Raw genomic sequence first — 24,051 nt, forward strand, 5'->3', positions numbered from 1 at the left:
TCACTGTGTGTTACCAGCCCAGAGATCTGACCAGTCTCCTCCCCACACTCTCTGGTGTATCTCATACATCAGAACCATCAGCCCCTATTATACTACTGCTCTCCCCCTCACATCATGTCACTGTGTGCTACCAGCCCAGAGATCTGACCAGTCTCCTCACTGCACTCTCTGGTGTATCTCGTACATCAGGAGCCATCATGCCGAGTTGGATCGATATACATAGAATGGACTTCAGGCATAAGAGGCTCTACTGTGTTGGCGTAACGTGTACAACAGGCACTTCTGTGTGGTGGAACGTGTATAAGGGGCTCAACTGTATGCTGTAATGTGCCATGTGTTTCTGTCGCTTAGTAGCCAGCTCGCTGCAGCCTTTGGCCAATATTGGTGAAAACAATATTGTGAGGTGGTCAACATTGACTGGAAATGTTATTGAGGTTAATAGTGTAGGAAGAAAACAACAGGCCCAAATTATGTGATTTTAGCTGTTTTTAGCATTTTTTTTTTTTAAATACAGATCCAAAATCAAAACCCGTGAAGGTGGTTTTGAAAAAGCAAAACCAAAACACGAAAAATAATCCAGATCCAAAACACATCTCTAAAAGTAACATCTCGGGCATAAGGTGACAATTCGGGAGCTGTGTCCGTTGTTCCCAACGTCTACTGGTGGTACCATACAGGGGCTGTGACCGCTGGTGCTTTTCCTGCTAGATAATCATTGTACTGAGTACACACACTACTCTGTATTAACATATTGGAGTAGATGGGAAAAGTGCTAACATGACATGGGAGTGACCAGATGCTACATGCAATGCTTTCCTAGCACCTGTGCTAACGTGTGAAGGGGGGAGTCATTGTGTATATATATATAATTTTCACTCCTCTTTGGATAAAGATACTTACTCCGCTGAAAAAATGTGCAACAGCCATTGCTGACCTTACACTCAGAGAGATTTAGCTGCACAAGTGTATGCACAGGTGGCTCCTTATACTGCAGAGTCCTGGTGAGTACGGTGACCACTTCTAGTGTATACGCTGTTAGCCTGTAAGAATGAAGCTGGTAATCACACACAGCACTCAGATGTGTCTCAGAGATGGATATACCACAATATTCATGGATCCATCAGGGAGACAGTATAAGTGATTTGTTACATCAGATCTATTATACAGCAATGACTGACGCATTTCACCTCCAACAGAGCTTTATCAGAGTCATTGCTGGTCTGTGACAGCTTTGTAGTGGGAGTGATCCAATTGTTGCATGGCATTAGCCCACAGATGTTAGTGGATCTTTTACTTTCTGTTATTTGTAAAAGTACATGACGTATAAGACAATATTATCAGTAAAAAAAAAAGGATGCGTGAAACTGGTTCAGTATAAAAATAACTTTTAATCATACTGTACATCTCCCCATCCTGTTACATCTTCCACCCAACTCCCATCTTTATCAGTGTGTGCTGGGAGCTGTGTTATTCCTCTTATCACTGTACAGTACCATCCCCCCTATATAATAATAATACCACATATCAGTGTGTGCTGGGAGCTGTGTTATTCCCCCTCATATATCACTGTACGGTCCCCTCTCCCCTATATTATAATAATACCACATATCAGTGTGTGCTGGGAGCTGTGTTATTCATCCTATCACTGTACTTTCCCCTCCCCTCTATATAATAATACCACATATCAGTGTGTGCTGGGAGCTGTTTAATTCCCCCTCATATATCACTCGACCGCCTCTCTCCTATATAATACCACATATCAGTGTGTGCTAGGAGCTGTGTTATTCCTCCTCATAGATCACTGTACGCCCTCCGCCTATATAATAACAATACCACATATCAGTGTGTGCTGGGAGCTGTGTTATTCCCCCTCATATATCACTGTACGGTCCCCTCTCCCCTATATAATAATAATACCACATATCAGTGTGTGCCGGGAGCTGTGTTATTCCCCCTCATATATCACTGTACGGTCCCCTCTCCCCTATATAATAATAATACCACATATCAGTGTGTGCCGGGAGCTGTGTTATTCCCCCTCATATATCACTGTACGGTCCCCTCTCCCCTATATAATAATAATAATACCACATATCAGTGTGTGCCGGGAGCTGTGTTATTCCCCCTCATATATCACTGTACTGTCCCCTCTCCCCTATATAATAATAATACCACATATCAGTGTGTGCCGGCAGCTGTGTTATTCCCCCTCATATATCAGTGTACAGTCCCCTCTCCCCTATATAATAATAATACCACATAGTGTGTGCTGGGAGCTATGTTATTCCCCCTCATATATCACTGTACAGTCCCCTCTCCCCTATATAATATTAGCACATATCAGTGTGTGCTGGGAGCTGTGTTATTCCCCCTCATATATCACTGTACAGTCCCCTCTCTCCTATATAATAATAATATCACATATCAGTGTGTGCTGGGAGCTGTTATTCCCCCTCATATATCACTGTACAGTCCCCTCTCCCCTGTATAATAATAATACCACATATCACTGTACGGTCCCCTCTCCCCTATATAATAATACCACATATCAGTGTGTGCTGGGAGCTGTGTTATTCCCCCTCATATATCACTGTACGGTCCCCTCCCCCTATATAATAATGATAATATCACAGATATCATATAAGAAGTCACATGACATAATCACCAGAGATGTTGTGAATGGATAAAATGGCGGCTGAGGTATCTGGAATTTCTCGTTATGTAGCCCCGCCCTCTCCGCACCGTCACGTGTTACTCTCACTCTCCCTGCTGTGTATTTTGTGCAATCTGATTGGCTCTTCGCTACGTCCGTCTACTCATTATCAGGGAGGAGGTGACGGCTGCAGCCATAGAGACGGCGGGTGGGCGGAGCCGCCTCATTACAGTATGGCCAACGATTGGCTGCCGCTTCTTCCTCTCCCCCCCTTCGGAATCTGTGGTATCATGTGATCCCCTCTGTAATGACTCTGACCACACATGTCCCCAGTGCAGGAGGTGGGCGGCCATTTTCTTGTATACCAGGCTCGGCAGTTACTATGGGAGCGGCGGCCATTTTCTCCTGGTCTGAGCCCTGCCCCCTATTTATCACGTGATCTCCTCCGGGCAGCGCTGTAGACACAGAGTCACTCAGTCATTGTCTCATCCTCTGCTGCTGCTGCTGCTGCCGGGGAGAGGGGGCACAATAGGAGCAGAGAGACACCGGGGAGACTGCTGCAGGGGAGGGCAGGTAGGATGGTGACAGTCCTGGTGCTAATCTGTATTATTAGGTGGTGATAACAGTCTTCCTCCCTGCAGGTATAATCACATAGAGATGGCATGTGTGCACGCAGGGGGGGTTCTGAGCACCCAGAACCCCCCCCTCCCGCCCACCAATCAGTGGCGTAGCGTCGTCTGATCAGTTGGCCGCGGTCCAGGTCACCTCTGTCCCTATGTGCAGTGCGGACCACACAACACAGTGACAGATCTCACCGCCAGCGCCGGGTAGTGCGCTCGTACACGGCGGTGTGTTTGTTTTGGCAGCCAGGGTCAGACAGACTCTCATTGGCTGCTGCATCCACGGAGGGGACCAGGGCTGGAGGTCACTCATCAGCTCCGCCTTCCGGCTCCCGCAGTGGGTGGAGGGAGAAGCGCCATGACGTCTCTCTCCCATAATGCCGAGCGGGAGGATGAAGGAGCGGACGGGAAAGAAATTAAAGGTAGATGTATAAATCTTTATATGTATTTAAATGAAATGACAAAAACATTTGTGGTTTTCATTAAATGACCCCCACCCACGTGCCCCCACATTACGTTGGGCTATTTTGGATTGGTCTGGGCTTCTTTTTCACTCATCAGTTCCTTGTTTTTTATTTTAAAGTTGGCAACAGTGACTGTGGTTCTGGGTTATCACTGAGCGGGTGGGATGCACTATGGTGTCCTATTTTTATAATACAGAGGGTGCTGACCCCGTTACTATAATACAGGTTACGCAGACTTAGTTGTTACTATAATACAGGTGGCGCAGACTTAGTTGTTACTATAATACAGGTGGCGCAAACTCGGTTGTTACTATAATACAGGTGGCTCAGACTCGGTTGTTACTATAATACAGGTGGCGCAGACTCGGTTGTTACTATAATACAGGTGGCGCAGACCCCGTTGTTAATATAATACAGGTGGCGCAGACCCCGTTGTTACTATAATACAGGTGGTGCAGACTCGGTTGTTACTATAATACAGGTGGTGCAGACTCAATTGTTACTATAATACAGGTGGTGCAGACCCCATTGTTAATATAATACAGGTGGTGCAGACCCCATTGTTAATATAATACAGGTGGTGCAGACCCCGTTGTTAATATAATACAGGTGGTGCAGACCCCGTTGTTACTATAATACAGGTGGTGCAGATGTTACTATAATACAGGTCAGTGATCACGCAGAATGAATACATTTTGTGAGTCCCGGGGACCCCTCGCCTTTAAAAAATTGGGGTCCTACACTGTTTCTGGGTCCCATTACATATTATGGGTGGTGAGGGTCGGCAGCAGTTGGGGTAGAGCTTGGGGGTAAATGGCAGGGAAAACCTGGGGTAGAGGGGGCAAGGGTGAATAGCAACTGGGGCAGTACTAGGGGCATGGAGAGGTTAGGGGCAGGAAGTGCTGGGGGTAGGGAGGGAGCAAGGGGAGATAACAGCTGGGGTAGTACTGGGGGGCAAGGAGTGGGTTTAGTTCATCAGTACTGGGTGAAAGGAGGGGCATTGGTAAATAACAGCTGGGGCAGTACTGGGGGACAAGGAGAATTTTAGGGGCGGGCAGTGCTGGGGCTAGGAATGAGGGTAAGGGGAGATTACAGCTGGGGCAGTACTTGGGGGGGCATGGGGAGGTTAGGGGCAGGCAGTGCTGGGGCTAGGATGAGGTAAGGGTAGATTATAGAGAAGCTTAAAGTAGTAGTAGTAGCAGCTGCCCTCCCCCCACCCATATTATTTGCTATCACTGCTGTTATATATTAGATGCTATTGCTACACTGTTGTACATTTAATAAAGGCACCAGGTGGCATGATCTCTAAACTTAATTTGGTGCCACCCGCCCTGGCTTTACACCCCCTCCCAGCACTCTTCACTGAGCATCAGCACTGCAGGTAGTTATCCTCTGCCCCCCACCAACCACAGAACCTGTCGTGTATGGGTGGGAAAGGGACGTTGTTCTGCTCCCGGGTGCTGCACTTCACTCCCGGCTCTCACCTGTTCCAACGGTGAGTAGCCGCATGCAGACGTCGCACGGGGTCCGGCGGGGGAGGTACTGCTTCTGCTCCCGGGCAGTGGGTGGGGGCTTGGTGGTCTTGGGGTGGAGCGTGGTGGGCTGGCCGGAGTCTGGAAGGAAGGAAGCTGCCTGCTGATTGGGTGAGGAGACACCGCGCATGGTTGAATAGACGCCAGCAGCGGTGATTGGCTGCTGTGGCGCTAGCAAAGCTACACAGCGCCAGCGCGTCCTACAGGACCCACTTAGTTTTTCAAATTGGGTCCCCAACTGCCTATAGCGCATATTTTGCCAACCCTGCAGGTGGAACAGACTCTGTTGTTACTATAATACAGGAGGCGCAGACTTAGTTGTTACTATAATACAGGTGGTGCAGACTTAGTTGTTACTATAATACAGGTGGTGCAGACTTAGTTGTTACTATAATACAGGTGGCGCAGACTCAGTTGTTACTATAATACAGGTGGCGCAGACTCTGTTGTTACTATAATACAGGTGGCGCAGACTCTGTTGTTACTATAATACAGGTGGCGCAGACTCTGTTGTTACTATAATACAGGTGGCGCAGACTCTGTTGTTACTATAATACAGGTGGCGCAGACTTAGTTGTTACTATAATACAGGTGGCGCAGACTCAGTTGTTACTATAATACAGGTGGCGCAGACTCAGTTGTTACTATAATACAGGTGGTGCAGACTCAGTTGTTACTATAATACAGGTGGCGCAGACTCAGTTGTTACTATAATACAGGTGGCGCAGACTCAGTTGTTACTATAATACAGGTGGCGCAGACTCAGTTGTTACTATAATACAGGTGGCGCAGACTCAGTTGTTACTATAATACAGGTGGTGCAGACTCAGTTGTTACTATAATACAGGTGGTGCAGACTCAGTTGTTACTATAATACAGGTGGTGCAGACTCAGTTGTTACTATAATACAGGTGGTGCAGACTCAGTTGTTACTATAATACAGGTGGCGCAGACTCTGTTGTTACTATAATACAGGTGGTGCAGACTTGTTGTTACTGTAATACAGGTGGCTCAGACTCTGTTGTTACTATAATACAGGTGGCGCAGACTCTGTTGTTACTATAATACAGGTGGTGCAGACTTAGTTGTTACTATAATACAGTGGGGCAGACTTAGTTGTTACTATAATACAGGTGGCGCAGACTTAGTTGTTACTATAATACAGGTGGTGCAGACTTAGTTGTTACTATAATACAGGTGGCGCAGACTCAGTTGTTACTATAATACAGGTGGTGCAGACTCAGTTGTTACTATAATACAGGTGGTGCAGACTCAGTTGTTACTATAATACAGGTGGCGCAGACTTAGTTGTTACTATAATACAGGTGGGCAGACTCAGTTGTTACTATAATACAGATGGTGCAGACTCAGTTGTTACTATAATACAGGTGGCGCAGACTCTGTTGTTACTATAATACAGGTGGTGCAGACTTGTTGTTACTGTAATACAGGTGGTGCAGACTTGTTGTTACTGTAATACAGGTGGCTCAGACTCTGTTGTTACTATAATACGGGTGGTGCAGATTTAATTGTTACTATAATACAGGTGGCGCAGACTTAGTTGTTACTATAATAGAGGTGGAGCAGACTTTGTTGTTACTATAATACAGGTGGCGCAGACTCTGCTGTTAGTGTTCCCGTTAGGCTGCTTTAGCGGAGCGCCGCCCCACATCCTGTCCGATTTCAAAAGGCAGAATGCTCCTGGCTCTTTTGTTAAAATAACATGCCAGTTGCCGTCCCCACCTGTGGGTCGCAGTGTCCTGCAGGTGAGAAAATAGCGGTGCAGCGATCACTGGCGGTAAATAGGTGCCGTGCGCATGTTACTATAATGTATAAATATAATTGTCCCCTGTATTTGGCAGGATATCCAAACAGAGAGTTCTCCTTTTCTTTACACAATTCAGCTTCCCTTAAGGGTTTATCACCTCAGACCTGGATAATGGATACTCTAGGAAATGAAAAATCAGGAGCGCAGGATGTAATACAATCACGACCGCATGGGCGCGATCGTCGCGAAAATGGACATTAATTGAATAGCACCCCACAATCTCCCGTCACTTTAGACGGGAGATAGGGTGTGATAACACAATTGAATAGCCCTAAAAGTGTATTATATATAATGATGAGTGACAGCTGGATATAAGGTGATGTATTATATATAATGATGAGTGACAGCTGGATATAAGGTAATGTATTATATATAATGAGTGACAGCTGGATATAAGGTGATGTATTATATATAATGATGAGTGACAGCTGGATATAAGGTAATGTATTATATATAATGATGAGTGACAGCTGGATATAAGGTAATGTATTATATATGAGTGACAGCTGGATATAAGGTAATGTATTATATATAATGATGAGTGACAGCTGGATATAAGGTGATGTATTATATATAATGATGAGTGACAGCTGGATATAAGGTGATGTATTATATATAATGATGAGTGACAGCTGGATATAAGGTGATGTATTATATATAATGATGAGTGACAGCTGGATATAAGGTGATGTATTATATATAATGATGAGTGACAGCTGGATATAAGGTAATGTATTATATATAATGATGAGTGACAGCTGGATATAAGGTAATGTATTATATATGAGTGACAGCTGGATATAAGGTAATGTATTATATATAATGATGAGTGACAGCTGGATATAAGGTGATGTATTATATATAATGATGAGTGACAGCTGGATATAAGGTGATGTATTATACATAATGATGAGTGACAGCTGGATATAAGGTGATGTATTATATATAATGATGAGTGACAGCTGGATATAAGGTGATGTATTATATATAATGATGAGTGACAGCTGGATATAAGGTAATGTATTATATATAATGATGAGTGACAGCTGGATATAAGGTGATGTATTATATATAATGATGAGTGACAGCTGGATATAAGGTAATGTATTATATATAATGATGAGTGACAGCTGGATATAAGGTAGTGTATGGGGCACTAGAACACACCCACTGATGACGTCTTTGTGGATGAGATGCATCTGGGAGCGCCTGGGATGCTGATTCATGTGGTTACTCTGTGACGGACCTCACAGCGAGGTGTGGCACTCACGCGCTGACGGCTGTATCGGAACTCCCCTCCGGCTCTTTGTAACGCTTCATCTGCTGTCTCAGAGCGTAACGGACACAGCGTCGGTGTTTGGAGATAAAGATTCCTCAGTCTCACCAGGCTTGTGATGAGATGTTTTGTTTTACCTTAAATGTTCATGTTTATGGTACGTTCATCTATATAAATGTACAATTGTATTACATCGTGCGCTCCTGTTTTATTACTAGAATATATATTATATAAAGGAGGCGGGGTGTAGGTGCGCCGTGGGTCGGGCTTAGCTAGTCATGTGGTGGGTGGAGGCTGAGGGACATTGAGACCCCTGAATTCTGGAAACGAGCGGTAACCTTATCTGTGGGGCTACTAGAAATCCTGCATTTGTCAAAATTAATTTCCTGCAAAAGGAAGCCGTGTAAGGGCAAATACATGACGCAATTCAGTTCGATCTATCACATGTGAATATAGGTTTACATTTGCCAGGTGGGATTGCTAGAAGGTGATGCCGGGCTGTGCACAGATCTGCCATGTACAGTAGGGCTGACATTGAATGAACCTATGCGAGGAAAAACTCACAGATGGGCTCCGGAACGGCTCATCGCATCCTTCACACTGAATTCCCCCAAGTGCGCAGCCCTGAGTACGTTAGCCAGCAGGTCCAGGTGCCAGAATGGAGCACAATGTGCCTTAGCCATCTATTCCTGGTGCCAGAATGGAGCTTTGGGTATGTCAGCCAGCAGTTCTGCGTGCCGGGAATAGGTATACGGGAACATTATCCATCCCATTCTGCCGCCCCATTGGGTCTCCCAGGATCTTACCATCCATTATGGGTGCCGGAATGGGGCTCTAAGTACCCAAGCCCTTCATCCCAGCTGCTGGAATAGGTTTTGGAGCAGTAGTCCTATATATTTCAGTTGCCAAAACAGGTGTTAGGTTACTAATTCCATCTCATCCAGCTCCTGGAATAGGTGTCTCAGTACCATGGGTGTAACTAGAGCTTTGTGGCCCCGCAGCAATATTTTTTTTTTTTTACCAATTATATTTTTATTAGATACCGTAAATAAATTGAAATATTATAATAATCTCAACAATAACATATACAAAAAAAATAAAATAAAATAATATTTAAAAAACACAATAAAATAAAAGGAGGGGGACAAAAGAAAAAGAGTAAATAGCTAAATTTTTGATACTACACACTCAGAAAATACATACAAATATCACCTTTTCAAAACGGTATTGTATAACCCAGTTCTATATCGACAAAACAATACACTTTTGGAACTCAAGAGACAATATAATTGGAAGGAGAAGGAGAATGTAGTATTCCAATATCAGTTGGGCCAGGTCTCAAGGGATTTCCTCCCAGACTATCCCTATATTCTTTCCATTTAAACCACAGCATATGGGGCGAAGAGACCGCAGTAGAATAGTTACTGTCCGCTGTCTCAAAATCACAATGGCAATTTACTTTATTTATTATATGACCTAAGCTGGGCACACAGTCTGTTCTCCACAATTGAGCAATAGCAGCTTTTGCAGAAATCAGAATGTGCCCCAATATATATCTATCTCCCTTTGATAAGTTCCCCGGGAAAAAATGAAACAGAGCAATAACCGGGTCCAGTGGTATCCCCACTCCCGCAATGTCCCCAATCAAGGTGAACACTTCGACCCAAATAGGTCTCAGTAGAGGGCATGACCAAAATACATGGAAGATACTGCCCACTTCTCCACACTTTCTCCAGCAAAATTTAGAAATGGATGGCCAAATCTTATGTTGTTTCTCAGGGGTGAAATATGATCTATGGAGCAATTTTAAGAACATTTCTGAGTGATTCATACAACGGGACATCTTATAGCAGGTTCGAAAAACCATTTCCCAATCTTCCTTTTCCAATGTTCTTGACCAATCCTTCTCCCATTTTTGTAATGATGTGAATTTGTTTGGTCTATTCTCCGTTATTAGCTGTTGATACCACCATGTAATGCCACCTTTTTGAGTAGAGGACTGGAATTGTTTTAGTATATACCCAGGTAAGGAACTGTGTTGGAGATTGAGGGAGGGTAGGCTCTGAACCCAATGCCGCATCTGCAAGTATTTAAAAAAATCCTGTTTCGGGAGACTGAACTTACTCTGAAGCTCAGAAAAGGAGATAACTTTTCCACCCGACATCATATCCCCCAATGAATTAATTCCTGCAGCATTCCAAGACTCCACCTGTAGGTTTCCAATTAGTCTAGCTATACAAGATAATGAGAGAGCAGTTGTCGGTAAGGAAACATCTTCACGCTTAATAACGAATCTATTCCATGCCTGTATTGTGGCACCAACTGAACCAGAGTGCCTGGAACTTGGGGGCTCTGCGGCGACCGGAAGCCATAACAAATCTGGGAGAGCTAGGGGTTTAACGGCCTCCGATTCCCACGCAACCCAAGGTTTAATGTTATCCTCCATAAACCAATCTCTCGCCTGATTTATCAAACAAGCATACTGGTATTTCTCTATATCTGGGAATGCAACTCCTCCTTCAAGTTTAGGTAAAGAGAGAGTTGCTCTTGCTATTTTCGGCCTACCCCCTTTCCAGATGTATCGGCCTATGGCTTTGTTAAATTTATTGCACATAGGTTTAGGAAGAACTCTGGGAATAGTACGAAACAGATACAGCAGTTTTGGCAGTAGCACCATTTTAAAGGCAGCTATTCTGCCCAGCCAGGATACTTCATGTAGCATCCAGTCTTTCAAGGCCACTTCAAAATTGGCCAGTAGAGGGGCATAATTGCATTCAATTATATCTTTGGTTCTAGTCAGGCGCACTCCTAAATATTTCAGGGAACATGATACCCATGAATAGTTAAAGGATGATTTTAAAAATTCTAATGTGTCCGTGGGGATATTTATTGGGAGGGCTTCGGATTTATTAGAATTAAGCTTATATAATGAGACCCTTGAATAAGCATCCAGCAGATGGTGTAGAGCAGGGAGGGAGTCTCGGGGATTATACAGACTAATCAAAACATCATCCGCAAATAGACAAATTTTGTGGCTAGTATTCCCCAGCTTAGGGCCCTGAATTTCATGTGACCCTCTGATTTTTTCAGCCAGAGGCTCAATTGCTAGCGCGAAAATTAATGGGGAGAGAGGACACCCCTGACGGGTGCCATTAGAGATGTTAAAATTAGAGGAAAGGCAACCGTTTACATATACCCTAGCTGAGGGGACCGTGTACAATGCCAGAATGGAATCTACAATTAATCCCTGAAACCCAAATTTCGTAAAAACCTCCCGGAGGTAGCCCCAGTGTAGTCTGTCGAAGGCCTTTTCCGCGTCTAATGATAAGAGTAGTAGTTGTTTTTGAGCCTTCTCACAATGTTCTATAATATTAAAGGCTCGTCTAGTGTTATCAGGTGATTGGCGACCCATAACAAAACCCACCTGGTCTGCATTAATTAAAGATGGTAGCAGTGGGTTGAGTCTTAAAGCTATTAATTTGGCGAAGAGCTTAATATCAGCATTTAGTAGAGCAATGGGCCTATAATTCTGAACCTCAGTGGTGGGTTTGCCTGGTTTATGAATGGCTATAATCTGGGCTTCTAGCATTTCTTTGGGAAATATTCCTGACTTGGTAGCTTCATTAAACACTAGTAAAAGTACCGGCGCCAAATCCGCCTTGTAAACCTTATAAAAATTAGAGGGATATCCATCAGGACCAGGGGCTTTATCTAAGGGCATGAGATCTATAGCTTTCTCAACCTCTTCTATGGTCCACGGAGCATTAAGAGTTTCACATGTGGCCGAGTCTAGGACAGGGAGATCTACATCCCTGAGGAACTCTTTAATTCCCTCTAAGCTTGGTTGAGGAGTTAAAGGATCCTCCCGTAGATTATATAATTTAGCATAATACTCAGCAAAGGAGTTTGCTATTTTAAACGGATCGATCACCCTACCCCCTTTCGATTTATTAATCGAATATATCTTTTCTCTAGCCCGCTTTCCTCTTAACTTACGGGCAAGTAATCTCGATGCACGGTTTCCAAATACATAAAACTTCTGATTCAAACGGGCAAGGTTCCTATGCACCTCCTGTAGTAAAAAGACATTAAGTTGCTTGCGTGCCCCAGCTAACTCTTTATATATGGTTTTATTTGCTGGGTCCGCTTTATGAGCTGTTTCTAGTGAGTTAACAACCTCTTCTAAGTTTGCCCATTTTAATCTATATTCTCGTTTAAACTTGGCGGCAATTTGTATTGCAGAGCCCCGAACAACAGCCTTCAAGGTGCACCAAAAATTAAAGACAGAGGTCTCATCTGGTTTGTTATTGATTAAGTATTCCGATAAGGACTTCTGAATATGTTGTTGAGCCTCTGGCTGAGCAAACATATGTTTACCTAATCTCCACGGGCCAGGGATATGTTGTCTATGTGCAATGTCCCATGAAAAGAAAATAGGGGAATGATCAGACCATGCCATAGGCATAATATCTATTTTTTTAATAGAAGATAGCGTAAATTTATCAGCTAGTACTAAGTCTATTCTTGAGTACGAGCCATGAACATGTGAGAAAAATGAGAAATCTCTATCTCCCGCAGCAATATTTTGAATGAGTCCCTGCAAAACACACCCAGAGGGAGGGAATCTGCATACAAGGCATCCACAATAACAAGTCCTACATTATTTTTGTTACCCCAACACTGGGGGCCAACATCTTCATATCTAGGGAGGGGACTGTTAACCCTCTCACCCGGGAAGGCCCAAGCCAACCATGGTTACCCAATCACTAATAGATGGGGGCACCTGGGTGTGTCGGTATAACCCCTATAAACAGATCAGGTCCACTTCCTCAGGCAAATTGCATAAAATATGTGTCTTGGAGGTCCAGGACCATTGGTGTAACCTCCAGCAATACCGTGTGGTGGTCACTGAGCAGCCCTATGAAGCTGGGTGAGAGGAACGTCTGAGAAACACTGAACAAGACTCTATGGCTCTGGGAATGAGGGGATTAGTGGTCACTCAGTGTACTCTTATGTTTATATGGACAACATGATAGCGTAATGGACAGCATTACTACTCAGCACTGGGGTCGTGAATTCAAATCCCGACCAAGACCCTGTCAGTGTGGATTTTGTATGTTATTATTGTGTTTGCATTGGTGTCTTCCATGTGCATACTGGTAGGTTAGTTGGTTTCTTTTAAAAGTACCCCTAGTGAGTGTGTCCATGTGGTAGGAAATGTAGATTGTAAGCTCCCCTTGGGCAGGGACAGATGTGACTAAATATTCCCTGTAAAGTGCTGTGTGATGTGTGCTCACTACATAAATAACTGGTAAGAAATAACTTCTAATAAATATATTTAATCTGTTCACTGAGGAGTCAGATCCTTGTTACTAGAAGTCACGTGAGGGTGAGACGTGTCCTGTATAAATCACTGAGGATGGACACGGACAGGAGTCACATGACTGAGAGGATACTAAATCTCACCCTGGAGATCATCTACCTGCTGACAGGAGAGGTGAGAGGATCTGGGAGTGTCACATTGACATCACTTATATCTATAGTAATAATACAGGGACATGACTGGGGAGGTGAGGGGATCTGGGAGTGTCACATTGACATCACTTATATCTATAGTAATAATACAGGGACATGACTGGGGAGATGAGGGGGTCTGGGAGTGTCACAGTGACATCACATATCTATAGTAATAATACAGGGACATGACTGGGGAGGTGAGGGGATCTGGGAGTGTAACATGACATCACTTATATCTATAGTAATAATACAGGGACAATACAGGGGAGGTGAGAGGATCTGGGAGTGTCACAGTGACATCACTTATATCTATAGTAATAATACAGGGACATGACTGGGGAGGTGAGGGGATCTGGGAGTGTAACATGACATCACTTATATCTATAGTAATAATACAGGGACAATACAGGGGAGGTGAGAGGATCTGGGAGTGTCACAGTGACATCACTTATATCTATAGTAATAATACAGGGACATGACTGGGGAGGTGAGGGGATCTGGGAGTGTCACAGTGACATCACTTATATCTATAGTAATAATACAGGGACATGACTGGGGAGGTGAGAGGATCTAGGGGTGTCACAGTGACATCACTTATATCTATAGTAATAATACAGGGACATGACTGGGGAGGTGAGGGGATAGGGGAGTGTCACAGTGACATCACTTATATCTATAGTAATAATACAGGGACATGACTGGGGAGGTGAGGGGATCTGGGACTGTTACAGTGATATCTGGGAGTGTATGCAGTGATATTTGGTGTCTTCCTCCAATACACAGGATTACACAGTAGTGAAGAAGACATCCGGTGACTGTGAGACACCCAGCAGCTCTCCCCATGTATCAGGAGGACTATGCAGGACCCAGCGCCCCATCACGGTGCCTCCACCTCACTCACTGATACATGAGAGACACAATGACCAGATGATCATGGAACTTTCCAACAAGATCATTCAGCTGCTGACTGGAGAGGTGACTGCTGGGAATGGGACATTATACAGTAACACCAGGGGATGTGTCTGGGTGGTGACTGGAGAGGTGACTGCTGGGAATGGGACATTATACAGTAACACCAGGGGATGTGTCTGGGTGGTGACTGGAGAGGTGACTGCTGGGAATGGGACATTATACAGTAACACCAGGGGATGTGTCTGGGTGATGACCGGAGAGGTGACTGCTGGGAATGGGACATTATACAGTAACACCAGGGGATGTGTCTGGGTGATGACCGGAGAGGTGACTGCTGGGAATGGGACATTATGCAGTAACACCGGGGAATGTGTCTGGGTGATGACTGGAGAGGTGACTGCTGGGAATGGGACATTATACAGTAACACCAGGGGATGTGTCTGGGTGATGACCGGAGAGGTGACTGCTGGGAATGGGACATTATGCAGTAACACCGGGGAATGTGTCTGTGTCTGGGTGATGACTAGAGAGGTGACTGCTGGGTATGGGACATTATACAGTAACACCAGGGGATGTGTCTGGGTGGTGACTGGAGAGGTGACTGCTGGGAATAGGACATTATACAGTAACACCAGGGGATGTGTCTGGGTGGTGACTGGAGAGGTGACTGCTGGGAATGGGACATTATACAGTAACACCAGGGGATGTGTCTGGGTGATGACCGGAGAGGTGACTGCTGGGAATGGGACATTATGCAGTAACACCGGGGAATGTGTCTGTGTCTGGGTGATGACTGGAGAGGTGACTGCTGGGAATGGGACATTATACAGTAACACCAGGGGATGTGTCTGGGTGATGACCGGAGAGGTGACTGCTGGGAATGGGACATTATGCAGTAACACCGGGGAATGTGTCTGTGTCTGGGTGATGACTGGAGAGGTGACTGCTAGGAATGGGACATTATACTGTAACACCAGGGGATGTGTCTGGGTGATGACTGGAGAGGTGACTGCTGGGAATGGGACATTATACACTTACACTGGGGGATGTGTCTGGGTGATGACTGGAGAGGTGACTGCTAGGAATGGGACATTATACAGTAACACCGGGGGATGTGTCTGGGTGGTGACTAGAGAGGTGACTGCTGGGAATGGGACATTATACAGTAACACCGGGGGATGTGTCTGGGTGATGACTGGAGAGGTGACTGCTGGGAATGGGACATTATACAGTAACACCGGGGGATGTGTCTGGGTGGTGACTGGAGAGGTGACTGCTGGGAATGGGACGTTATACAGTAACACCGGGGGATGTGTCTGGGTGGTGACTGGAGAGGTGACTGCTGGGAATGGGACGTTATACAGTAACACCGGGGGATGTGTCTGGGTGGTGACTGGAGAGGTGACTGCTGGGAATGGGACGTTATACAGTAACACCGGGGGATGTGTCTGGGTGATGACTGGAGAGGTGACTGCTGGGAATGGGACGTTATACAGTAACACCGGGGGATGTGTCTGGGTGATGACTGGAGAGGTGACTGCTGGGAATGGGACGTTATACAGTAACACCGGGGGATGTGTCTGGGTGATGACTGGAGAGGTGACTGCTGGGAATGGGACATTATACAGTAACACCGGGGGATGTGTCTGGGTGATGACTGGAGAAGTGACTGCTGGTAATGGGACATTATACAGTAACACCGGGGGATGTGTCTGGGTGATGACTGGAGAAGTGACTGCTGGTAATGGGACATTATACAGTAACACCGGGGGATGTGTCTGGGTGGTGACTGGAGAGGTGACTGCTGGGAATGGGACGTTATACAGTAACACCGGGGTGTGTGTCTGGGTGGTGACTGGAGAGGTGACTGCTGGGAATGGGACGTTATACAGTAACACCGGGGTGTGTGTCTGGGTGGTGACTGGAGAGGTGACTGCTGGGAATGGGACGTTATACAGTAACACTGGGGGATGTGTCTGGGTGGTGACTGGAGAGGTGACTGCTGGGAATGGGACGTTATACAGTAACACCAGGGGATGTGTCTGGGTGATGACTGGAGAGGTGACTGCTGGTAATGGGACATTATACAGTAACACCAGGGGATGTGTCTGGGTGATGACTGTATCATTGTGTGTGTCAGGTTCCTATAAGGTGTCAGGATGTCACTGTCTATGTCTCCATGCAGGAGGCGGAGTTTGTAGATGAACACAAGGGTCTGTACAAGGACGTGATGATGGAGAATCACCAGCCCCTCACATCACTGGGTAAGAGGAGACTGTAATTTATTGTACAGGGGAGAACAGGTATGGGGGGCCCTATATACACACATCACCTGATAATCACATATATACAATGTAATCAGTCACGGTGTGTCTCCTACAGATGTACCCAGTAACAGAAATACCCCAGAGAGATGTCACCGTTCTCTTTATTCCCATGATTGTACAGAGGAGAATCATAGGAACCCACAGGAGTATCAGGTAGGTGGTATTTAGGGTCTAACCCAGTGATTCCCAACCTCGGTCTTCAAGGCACACTAACAGTCCTGGTTTAAGTGATGGTTAAGCATGGATAGTTAAGCCAAAATAACTGAGGTACTAATTAACTCAGCTGTGCTCAAGTATGGTAATCCTTAAAACCTGGACTGTTAGTGTGCCTTGAGGACCGTGGTTGGGAACCCCTGGTCTAAGCAATATACCACAGTAACTTTCTCTAAATCATCTGTAGAGCAGCTGTGTGTGCATTGTACACTGATATTATACTGTTTAGTCTAAATCAGTGGTTCTTAAACTCTGTCCTCAGGATCCCAAACATCTCATGTTTCCAGGTCACCCAGCAGGTGCACAGGTGTATTCACTGACACATTTTAAGAGATCCAGCTTATTATTTTACTTATGATTATGTGAGGAGACCTGGAAACCATGCACTGTTTGAGATCCTGAGAACCGAGTTTGAGAACCTGTGGTCTAAATGAAATCAGACATTTTTTTTTTAATGGATCATTTAGAGTGAAGATTTTGCTGATATTAAAGTAGAAGATATAGAAGGAGAAGAAGAGACGTATGTGACTGATATGAAGGCAGAAGATACAGAGGAAGAAGAGACATATGTGACTGATATGAAGGCAGAAGATATAGAGGGTGAAGAAGAGACGTATGTGACTGATATGAAGGCAGGAGATATAGAGGGAGAGGAGATGTATATGAGGGGTGATCAGCAGTTTAAGGAGGAGAAAATCCATACAGATATCAGCTCAGGTGAGTAATTTATTACAGAAAAGAGTCATATATTCTACTTGTTCAGTTACTACAATAATCTCTTATCCTACACCCTCCTCTGTCAGTTCAAACTAATGAGGAAAATGTATCCGCCCAGTGAGAGTGTCAGTAGCCATCAGTCCCTATTATACTCCTGCTCTTTCCTCCCATAATGTCACTGTGTGTTACCAGCCCAGAGATCTGACCAGTCTCCTCCCCACACTCTCTGGTGTATCTCATACATCAGGATCCATCAGCCCCTATTATACTCCTGCTCTCCCCTAACATCATGTCACTGTGTGTTACCAGCCCAGAGATCTGACCAGTCTCCTCCCCACACTATCTGGTGTATCTCATACATCAGGAGCCTTCAGCCCCTATTATACTCCTGCTCTCCTCCTCACATCGTGTCACTGCGTGTTACCAGCCCAGAGATCTGACCAGTCTCCTCCCCACACTCTCTGGTGTATCATACATCAGGAGCCATCAGTCCCTATTATACTCCTGCTCTCCCCCTCACATCATGTCACTGTGTGTTACCAGCCGAGAGATCTGACCAGTGTCCTCTCCACACTCTCTGGTGTATCTCATACATCAGGAGCCATCAGCCCCTATTATACTCCTGCTCTCCCTTCACATCATATCACTGTGTGTTACCAGCCCAGGGATCTGACCAGTCTCCTCCCCATATTCTCCTCCTCCACATCATGGAGGGACTCAGGAGAGTGCGCTGTTGGAGGGCCCTCAGCATGGTGGTCAGATGGCATTCCCACCGGCTCTGGACACTGGGCACCGCCATGTTGGACCTGGTCAGCTTACCGATATTCCCCATTGGTAGCCAGGCTAATGTCCACCTGCCTGCACCAGCCAATTACCGCGTTGACCCAGGGTATAACTATCCATTCTGTGCCTGAGCTTCGTCGCTACTAGATGTCCAAGGCTCCAGCTCCCTGGCTAGCTGTCTGCAATTCCCCTGCCGATTCTTGCTGTGGTTCCAATCCAGCTCCAGGGTGTGCTATAGTGCTTTCCCTATCCAACTCCATTTTGTTTTATAGTCAGGTCCCAATCCGGTTTCAGTTTGTGCTACAGTCCGGCCCCAACCCGACTCCAGTTTGTACTACAGTCCGGTACAAACTCGGCTCCAGTTTGTGCTATAGTCCGGTCCCAATCTGGCTCCAGTTTGTGCTACAGTCCGATCCCAATTGGTGCTACATTCCAGTTCCAGTCCAAGTGTTTAATTTCAGTGCACCTTTCTCCTTGTTCTCTCCTGCTGTATAACATCATATACATCCTTCATCTATGAGGAAGAGCTACATACGTCCTTCTCTACTCTAAACCTCCCAAGCTATCAGTGACCAGGTATCTAAGTCTCTCCTGGGAAGTCCAGAACCCGCAGTCCTTACATACAGGAGCTGGTGGATGCCCTGACGTCTTCTCACACTGGCCAACGCCTTCGCCCCGATGGGCTTACAGTGTCATATTACAGAACTATTGGAGACTCGCTGCTCCCTAAAATACTTTTGGCCTTGTGCAGCCCAGCCCCCCATTTTCCTCTGTGTATGTGTGTATATAAGGTACATATGAAGGCGATACCCCTTCTCCTGGGCTAGCACTCCTCCCACCTGCCCCAGGTGATTATATTGGTATGGGTCTTTTACATTGCAGCACTCACATTTAATGGGCTCTATTACAGGTAAGTTCTAGATAATGTACTTAATATGTCAGTATTAGGGATGTTAGGGACTCACCTTTTGAGGTTCACCGTGACCTGGTAGGTGGGCAAACATGTACTAAGTAACCTAACATAAAAAATACCATGTTAATTGTTGGAGTATATTATAAATATTATGATCATTAGAAGTCTTAGTGATTATAGTGAGCACCTGCATCTCCCCTTTTATCGGCTGTCTCGTTCCCCTGGCATGCCATCATTACTGGAAATAGCCGTCTATCAGCCACATCCTCTGACACTTATTTAGTTCTTCCATAAATGTAAACATTCTATATCTGAACATACAAATCATTTGGTTAGTGGATACAAGTTATACAGTGGATTATAAGTCTACAGATCATAACACATACTGTTACTAATACCATTGCTGATATGCCCATTCTGATATGAAATGGGCTTTATCATTACACCGACCCCTACATGGTAGCTGGAGTGTACTGTTGTTGGTGTCCTGTAACTGTGATGTGAACTATAACTGCTAATGTTGGCACTTGCGAATCTCTAAGTGCCAACATTCTGGGACCAGTAGTCCCACTGTAATAGACTATACTTATTCTATTTTTACACAATCCTGCATCAAAGGTACTAGGGTGTGGGGCATAATCCTGGGCTATCAGCCTGGGGTATACTTGGCAGGGGGTTCCCCTTTTTGGGGTGGGCCTGCTTCCCATGGAATCCCAGTCCTAAGCTGACTAGTTAGGGGAGTTATTGCTTTGGCCAGGGGACCCTGTGAATCGTGTCCCCTTGATCTGACATTAACCCCCAGCTAGTTAGAGCTGGTTGATGGTAATACAGGAGACCCCTATGTACTGTTTTCACAGTATTTGCTAAACTGGACTGGGACAAGAGCCACAACATAAACCAAATGAGTACATACTATGTGTGTGTGTATGTATGTGTATATATATATATATATGTATGTGTGTGTATATATATATATATATATATTTATTACACCCCCCCCCCCCCCCAAGGGAGCACTGGATTGATTGATAATAAATTTAATGCGTATATAACATTACATGTAAACACATCAATAAAATTAAGATAGAAGATACAGTATAACTATTATCCTATATCAACATATTCTCATAGAGATATATCACTGATGACTGGCAAATATTAGTCGCTTGAAAAATGTAATTCAAAGGATCCTGTGGAAATCCACTAGTGGTATAGAAACGTGATTAGCAGAGCCAGTGTGTTAGGATGATTTGCATCCATATAGTCTCACCACGCTTAGGGAAATCCAGAACAGATGGCAAAGTCCCCAGATAGTACTGGTGGTAGGGCAATCTTCTGTGAATTTACGTTCCCCGTCTGACAATCAGAATCGCCGCTTGCCAATGTGATGACGTCGGAGTCAGTGGGAGCAGCACATCGGTGCCCAGATATGAGAAGTCACAGCTCTTGCATAAAGAACGGAGGTTTTGCATCCGTAACACCACAATGTTTAAGCCGTTTCACTTGTCAAGCAGCCACAAACTTAACGCGTTTCTCCATTATTAGACCATACAACGGTTTCCTCAGAAGTACAAGAGCCAGATGCTGGATCATTGAAATATGGGGGACCCCCAAGCTAGTTTTTCCCCATATTTCCTAAACCAGGTCTGGCTCAAAAAAGTGTTTGTTGGTGCATTTTATATGTAATATCCTAATGTCAAACATTATAAATATTGATTAATTACCTGCCCAGTTCCCTCCTCTTTTTAATTGAGTGCAGTTTGATTGTTGTTTTTTTAATAAACCCTGCTATATGCATAGGGCAACTTACACTGTCAGTAATGAGTTATGCCTTGTATCTTGCAGCATATTTAATGTATCTATTTGGTGGTAATTCTGGGAGTCTTTATTGGGCAAAGTAATCTTGTCATAGGGAAAACATTCATATTACCATGTATTTATTTTATTTCCAGCACATGGATGGAACAGCAGGAATGTCTCCGAGGAATTTCCCATGCTCTCTCCAGATTGTGAGACAGAAGGCAATGATGTCACAAGAGATACCCCACGAGAAAGCCCCATTATACACCCAGTACATCACCGTGCAGATGTGTCATCTAATCCCTCTACTCATGGGGAATGTTCTCCTGATAACTCTGATATTGGAACTTCTAGTACTAGTTCTAGTACAGATATATTTCCCTCTCCTACAGGGAAAGCTAAGGCAGGAAAGAGGTCATTTCCATGCTCTGAGTGTGGGAAATGTTTAACAAAGAAATCATCTCTTGTTGCACATAAGAGATGTCACACAGGTGAGAAACCATTTCCATGCTCTGAGTGTGGGAAATGTTTTACATACATATCAGTTCTTGTTAGACATCAGAGAAGTCACACAGGTGAAAAACCATTTTCATGTTCTCAGTGTGGGAAATGTTTTTCAAAGAAAAAATATCTTGTTAGACATAAGAAAAGGCACACAGGTGAGAAACCATTTCCATGCTCTGAGTGTGGGAAATGTTTTTCACAGAAATCGCATCTTGTTATACATCTGAGACGTCACACAGGTGAGAAACCATTTCCATGTCCTGAGTGTGGGAAATGTTTTACACGGAAATCAGATCTTGTTACACATCAGATAAGTCACACAGGTGAGAGCTCATTTCCATGTTCTAAGTGTGAGAAATGTTTTAAACTTAAAAGAACTCTTGTTGTACATCAGAGAAGTCACACAGGGGAGAAACTATTTCCATGCTCTGAGTGTGGGAAATGGTTTACATCTAAATCACGTCTTGATATACATCAGAGAAGACACACAGGTGAGAAGCCATACCCATGTCCTCAATGTGGGAAATGTTTTAAAGAAAGATCAGCTCTTGTTACACATCAGATAACTCACACAGGGGAGAACCCATTTCCATGCTCTGAGTGTGGGAAATGTTTAACAAAGAAATCATCTCTAGTTGCACATAAGAGATGTCACACAGGTGAGAAACCATTTCCATGCTCTGAGTGTGGGAAATGTTTTACAGAGAAATCAGCTCTTGTTAAACATCAGAGAACTCACACAGGGGAGAAACCATTTCCATGCTCTGTATGTGGGAAGTGTTTTACACAGAACTCAACTCTTGTTACACATCAGAGAAGTCACACAGGTGAGAGGCCATTTCCATGTTCTGAGTGTGGGAAATGTTTTAGGATCAAATCATATCTTGTTAAACATCAGAAAATTCACAGGAGAAATGCAATTTTAGTGAACTTGTAAACCTAAAATGGAGGTTTAACAATATTCTAAATGTTCCAAAGGTGAGAAATGTTCTTTACAAATATTATTCTTGTACACGTAAATCAAATTTTGCTTCACATCAGAGAACTCACACAGGTGAGAAACAATTTCCATGTTCTAATTGTGGAATATATATATTTTTTTTCATTTTTAAGCATTTTGAACATCAATATGCATGAAATAAAATTTCTGTTACACTGACATACATCACCAATTGATTGTCATAAATTATGTTTTAACCATATTCTGTTTATACTCTAAGGGGCTTATTTACAGAGGGACATGAGCATTTTTTTTCTCATACATAAAATATGCCAGCAAGAAAATGTATACTTCCCTATGTAGTCAGATATCTTTTGGGATGCAAGACCAGAAACCGCCAAGGCATATCACTGTATGGACGTAGAGCTGATGGACGTGCACTATACATAAGCGTTAGGTGTATTTGTATGCAATGCGGATAATATACAGAAAAACACTTTTGAAAATGTATTGAGTTTTTCAAAATAAATATTGGGATGGCAACAAAGACAACACGACAAGAAATATGAACATAATCAGGAACCATACAGAGTACATGACGGGTCATAAAAAAACAAAAATCGTACATAAAAACAGGAAGAGAAGGACATATTAGCCATCTCCAAAGAGCCACAAAAAATGTAAAAAGCTGAATATGAACTGTAGAAAATGCACTGAGAGGGGAGGATAAGGGTGGGATATACCCCACTCACACATAAATAAGTGCAATAATATAATTCAGCCACAATTATTTATATCGATCAATATAAATATGATAAATCAGAAAGAGGAGTCGCGTTAATAAGAAAACAATTGGCGATATAAATACCAGTTGGTAGATCCAAGGAGGTATAAGATATGTTCTTGCTGGGAGTGGCCTAAAGATACAATATAAGTACCCCATATATTATAACATCAGGTTACATTTCTCTGCACATCAGGAAGAGTGGACTGATGCTCTAAGTGTAGCATATGTAGAAGCAGAACATGAACTTGTTCGGACCTAGGGTTAG

General features: G+C 44.2%; 1 protein-coding gene across 3 annotated transcripts; it reads left to right on the forward strand.

Annotated features, from left to right (window-relative positions):
- Window positions 1–3,091: 3,091 nt before the first annotated feature.
- LOC148442586 (uncharacterized) lies at window positions 3,092–23,218 on the forward strand. 3 transcript variants are annotated; one of them, XM_088463767.1, is made up of 7 exons: window positions 3,092–3,226; window positions 13,729–13,870; window positions 14,674–14,865; window positions 16,988–17,066; window positions 17,185–17,282; window positions 17,810–18,059; window positions 21,708–23,218. In XM_088463767.1, the coding sequence occupies exons 2-7, from the start codon at window positions 13,793–13,795 to the stop codon at window positions 22,994–22,996; spliced, it is 1,986 nt and encodes a 661-aa protein (XP_088319893.1). In that variant the 5' UTR covers window positions 3,092–3,226; window positions 13,729–13,792; the 3' UTR covers window positions 22,997–23,218. The 3 variants fall into 3 exon arrangements, with proteins under 3 accessions (XP_088319893.1, XP_088319894.1, XP_088319895.1); XM_088463768.1 differs by having other exon boundaries at window positions 13,732–13,870; XM_088463769.1 differs by lacking the exon at window positions 13,729–13,870.
- Window positions 23,219–24,051: the final 833 nt, after the last annotated feature.

Source organism: Taudactylus pleione, unplaced genomic scaffold, assembly GCF_031769625.1.
Source record: "Taudactylus pleione unplaced genomic scaffold, aTauple2 ptg001443l, whole genome shotgun sequence".
NCBI lineage: Eukaryota > Metazoa > Chordata > Amphibia > Anura > Myobatrachidae > Taudactylus > Taudactylus pleione.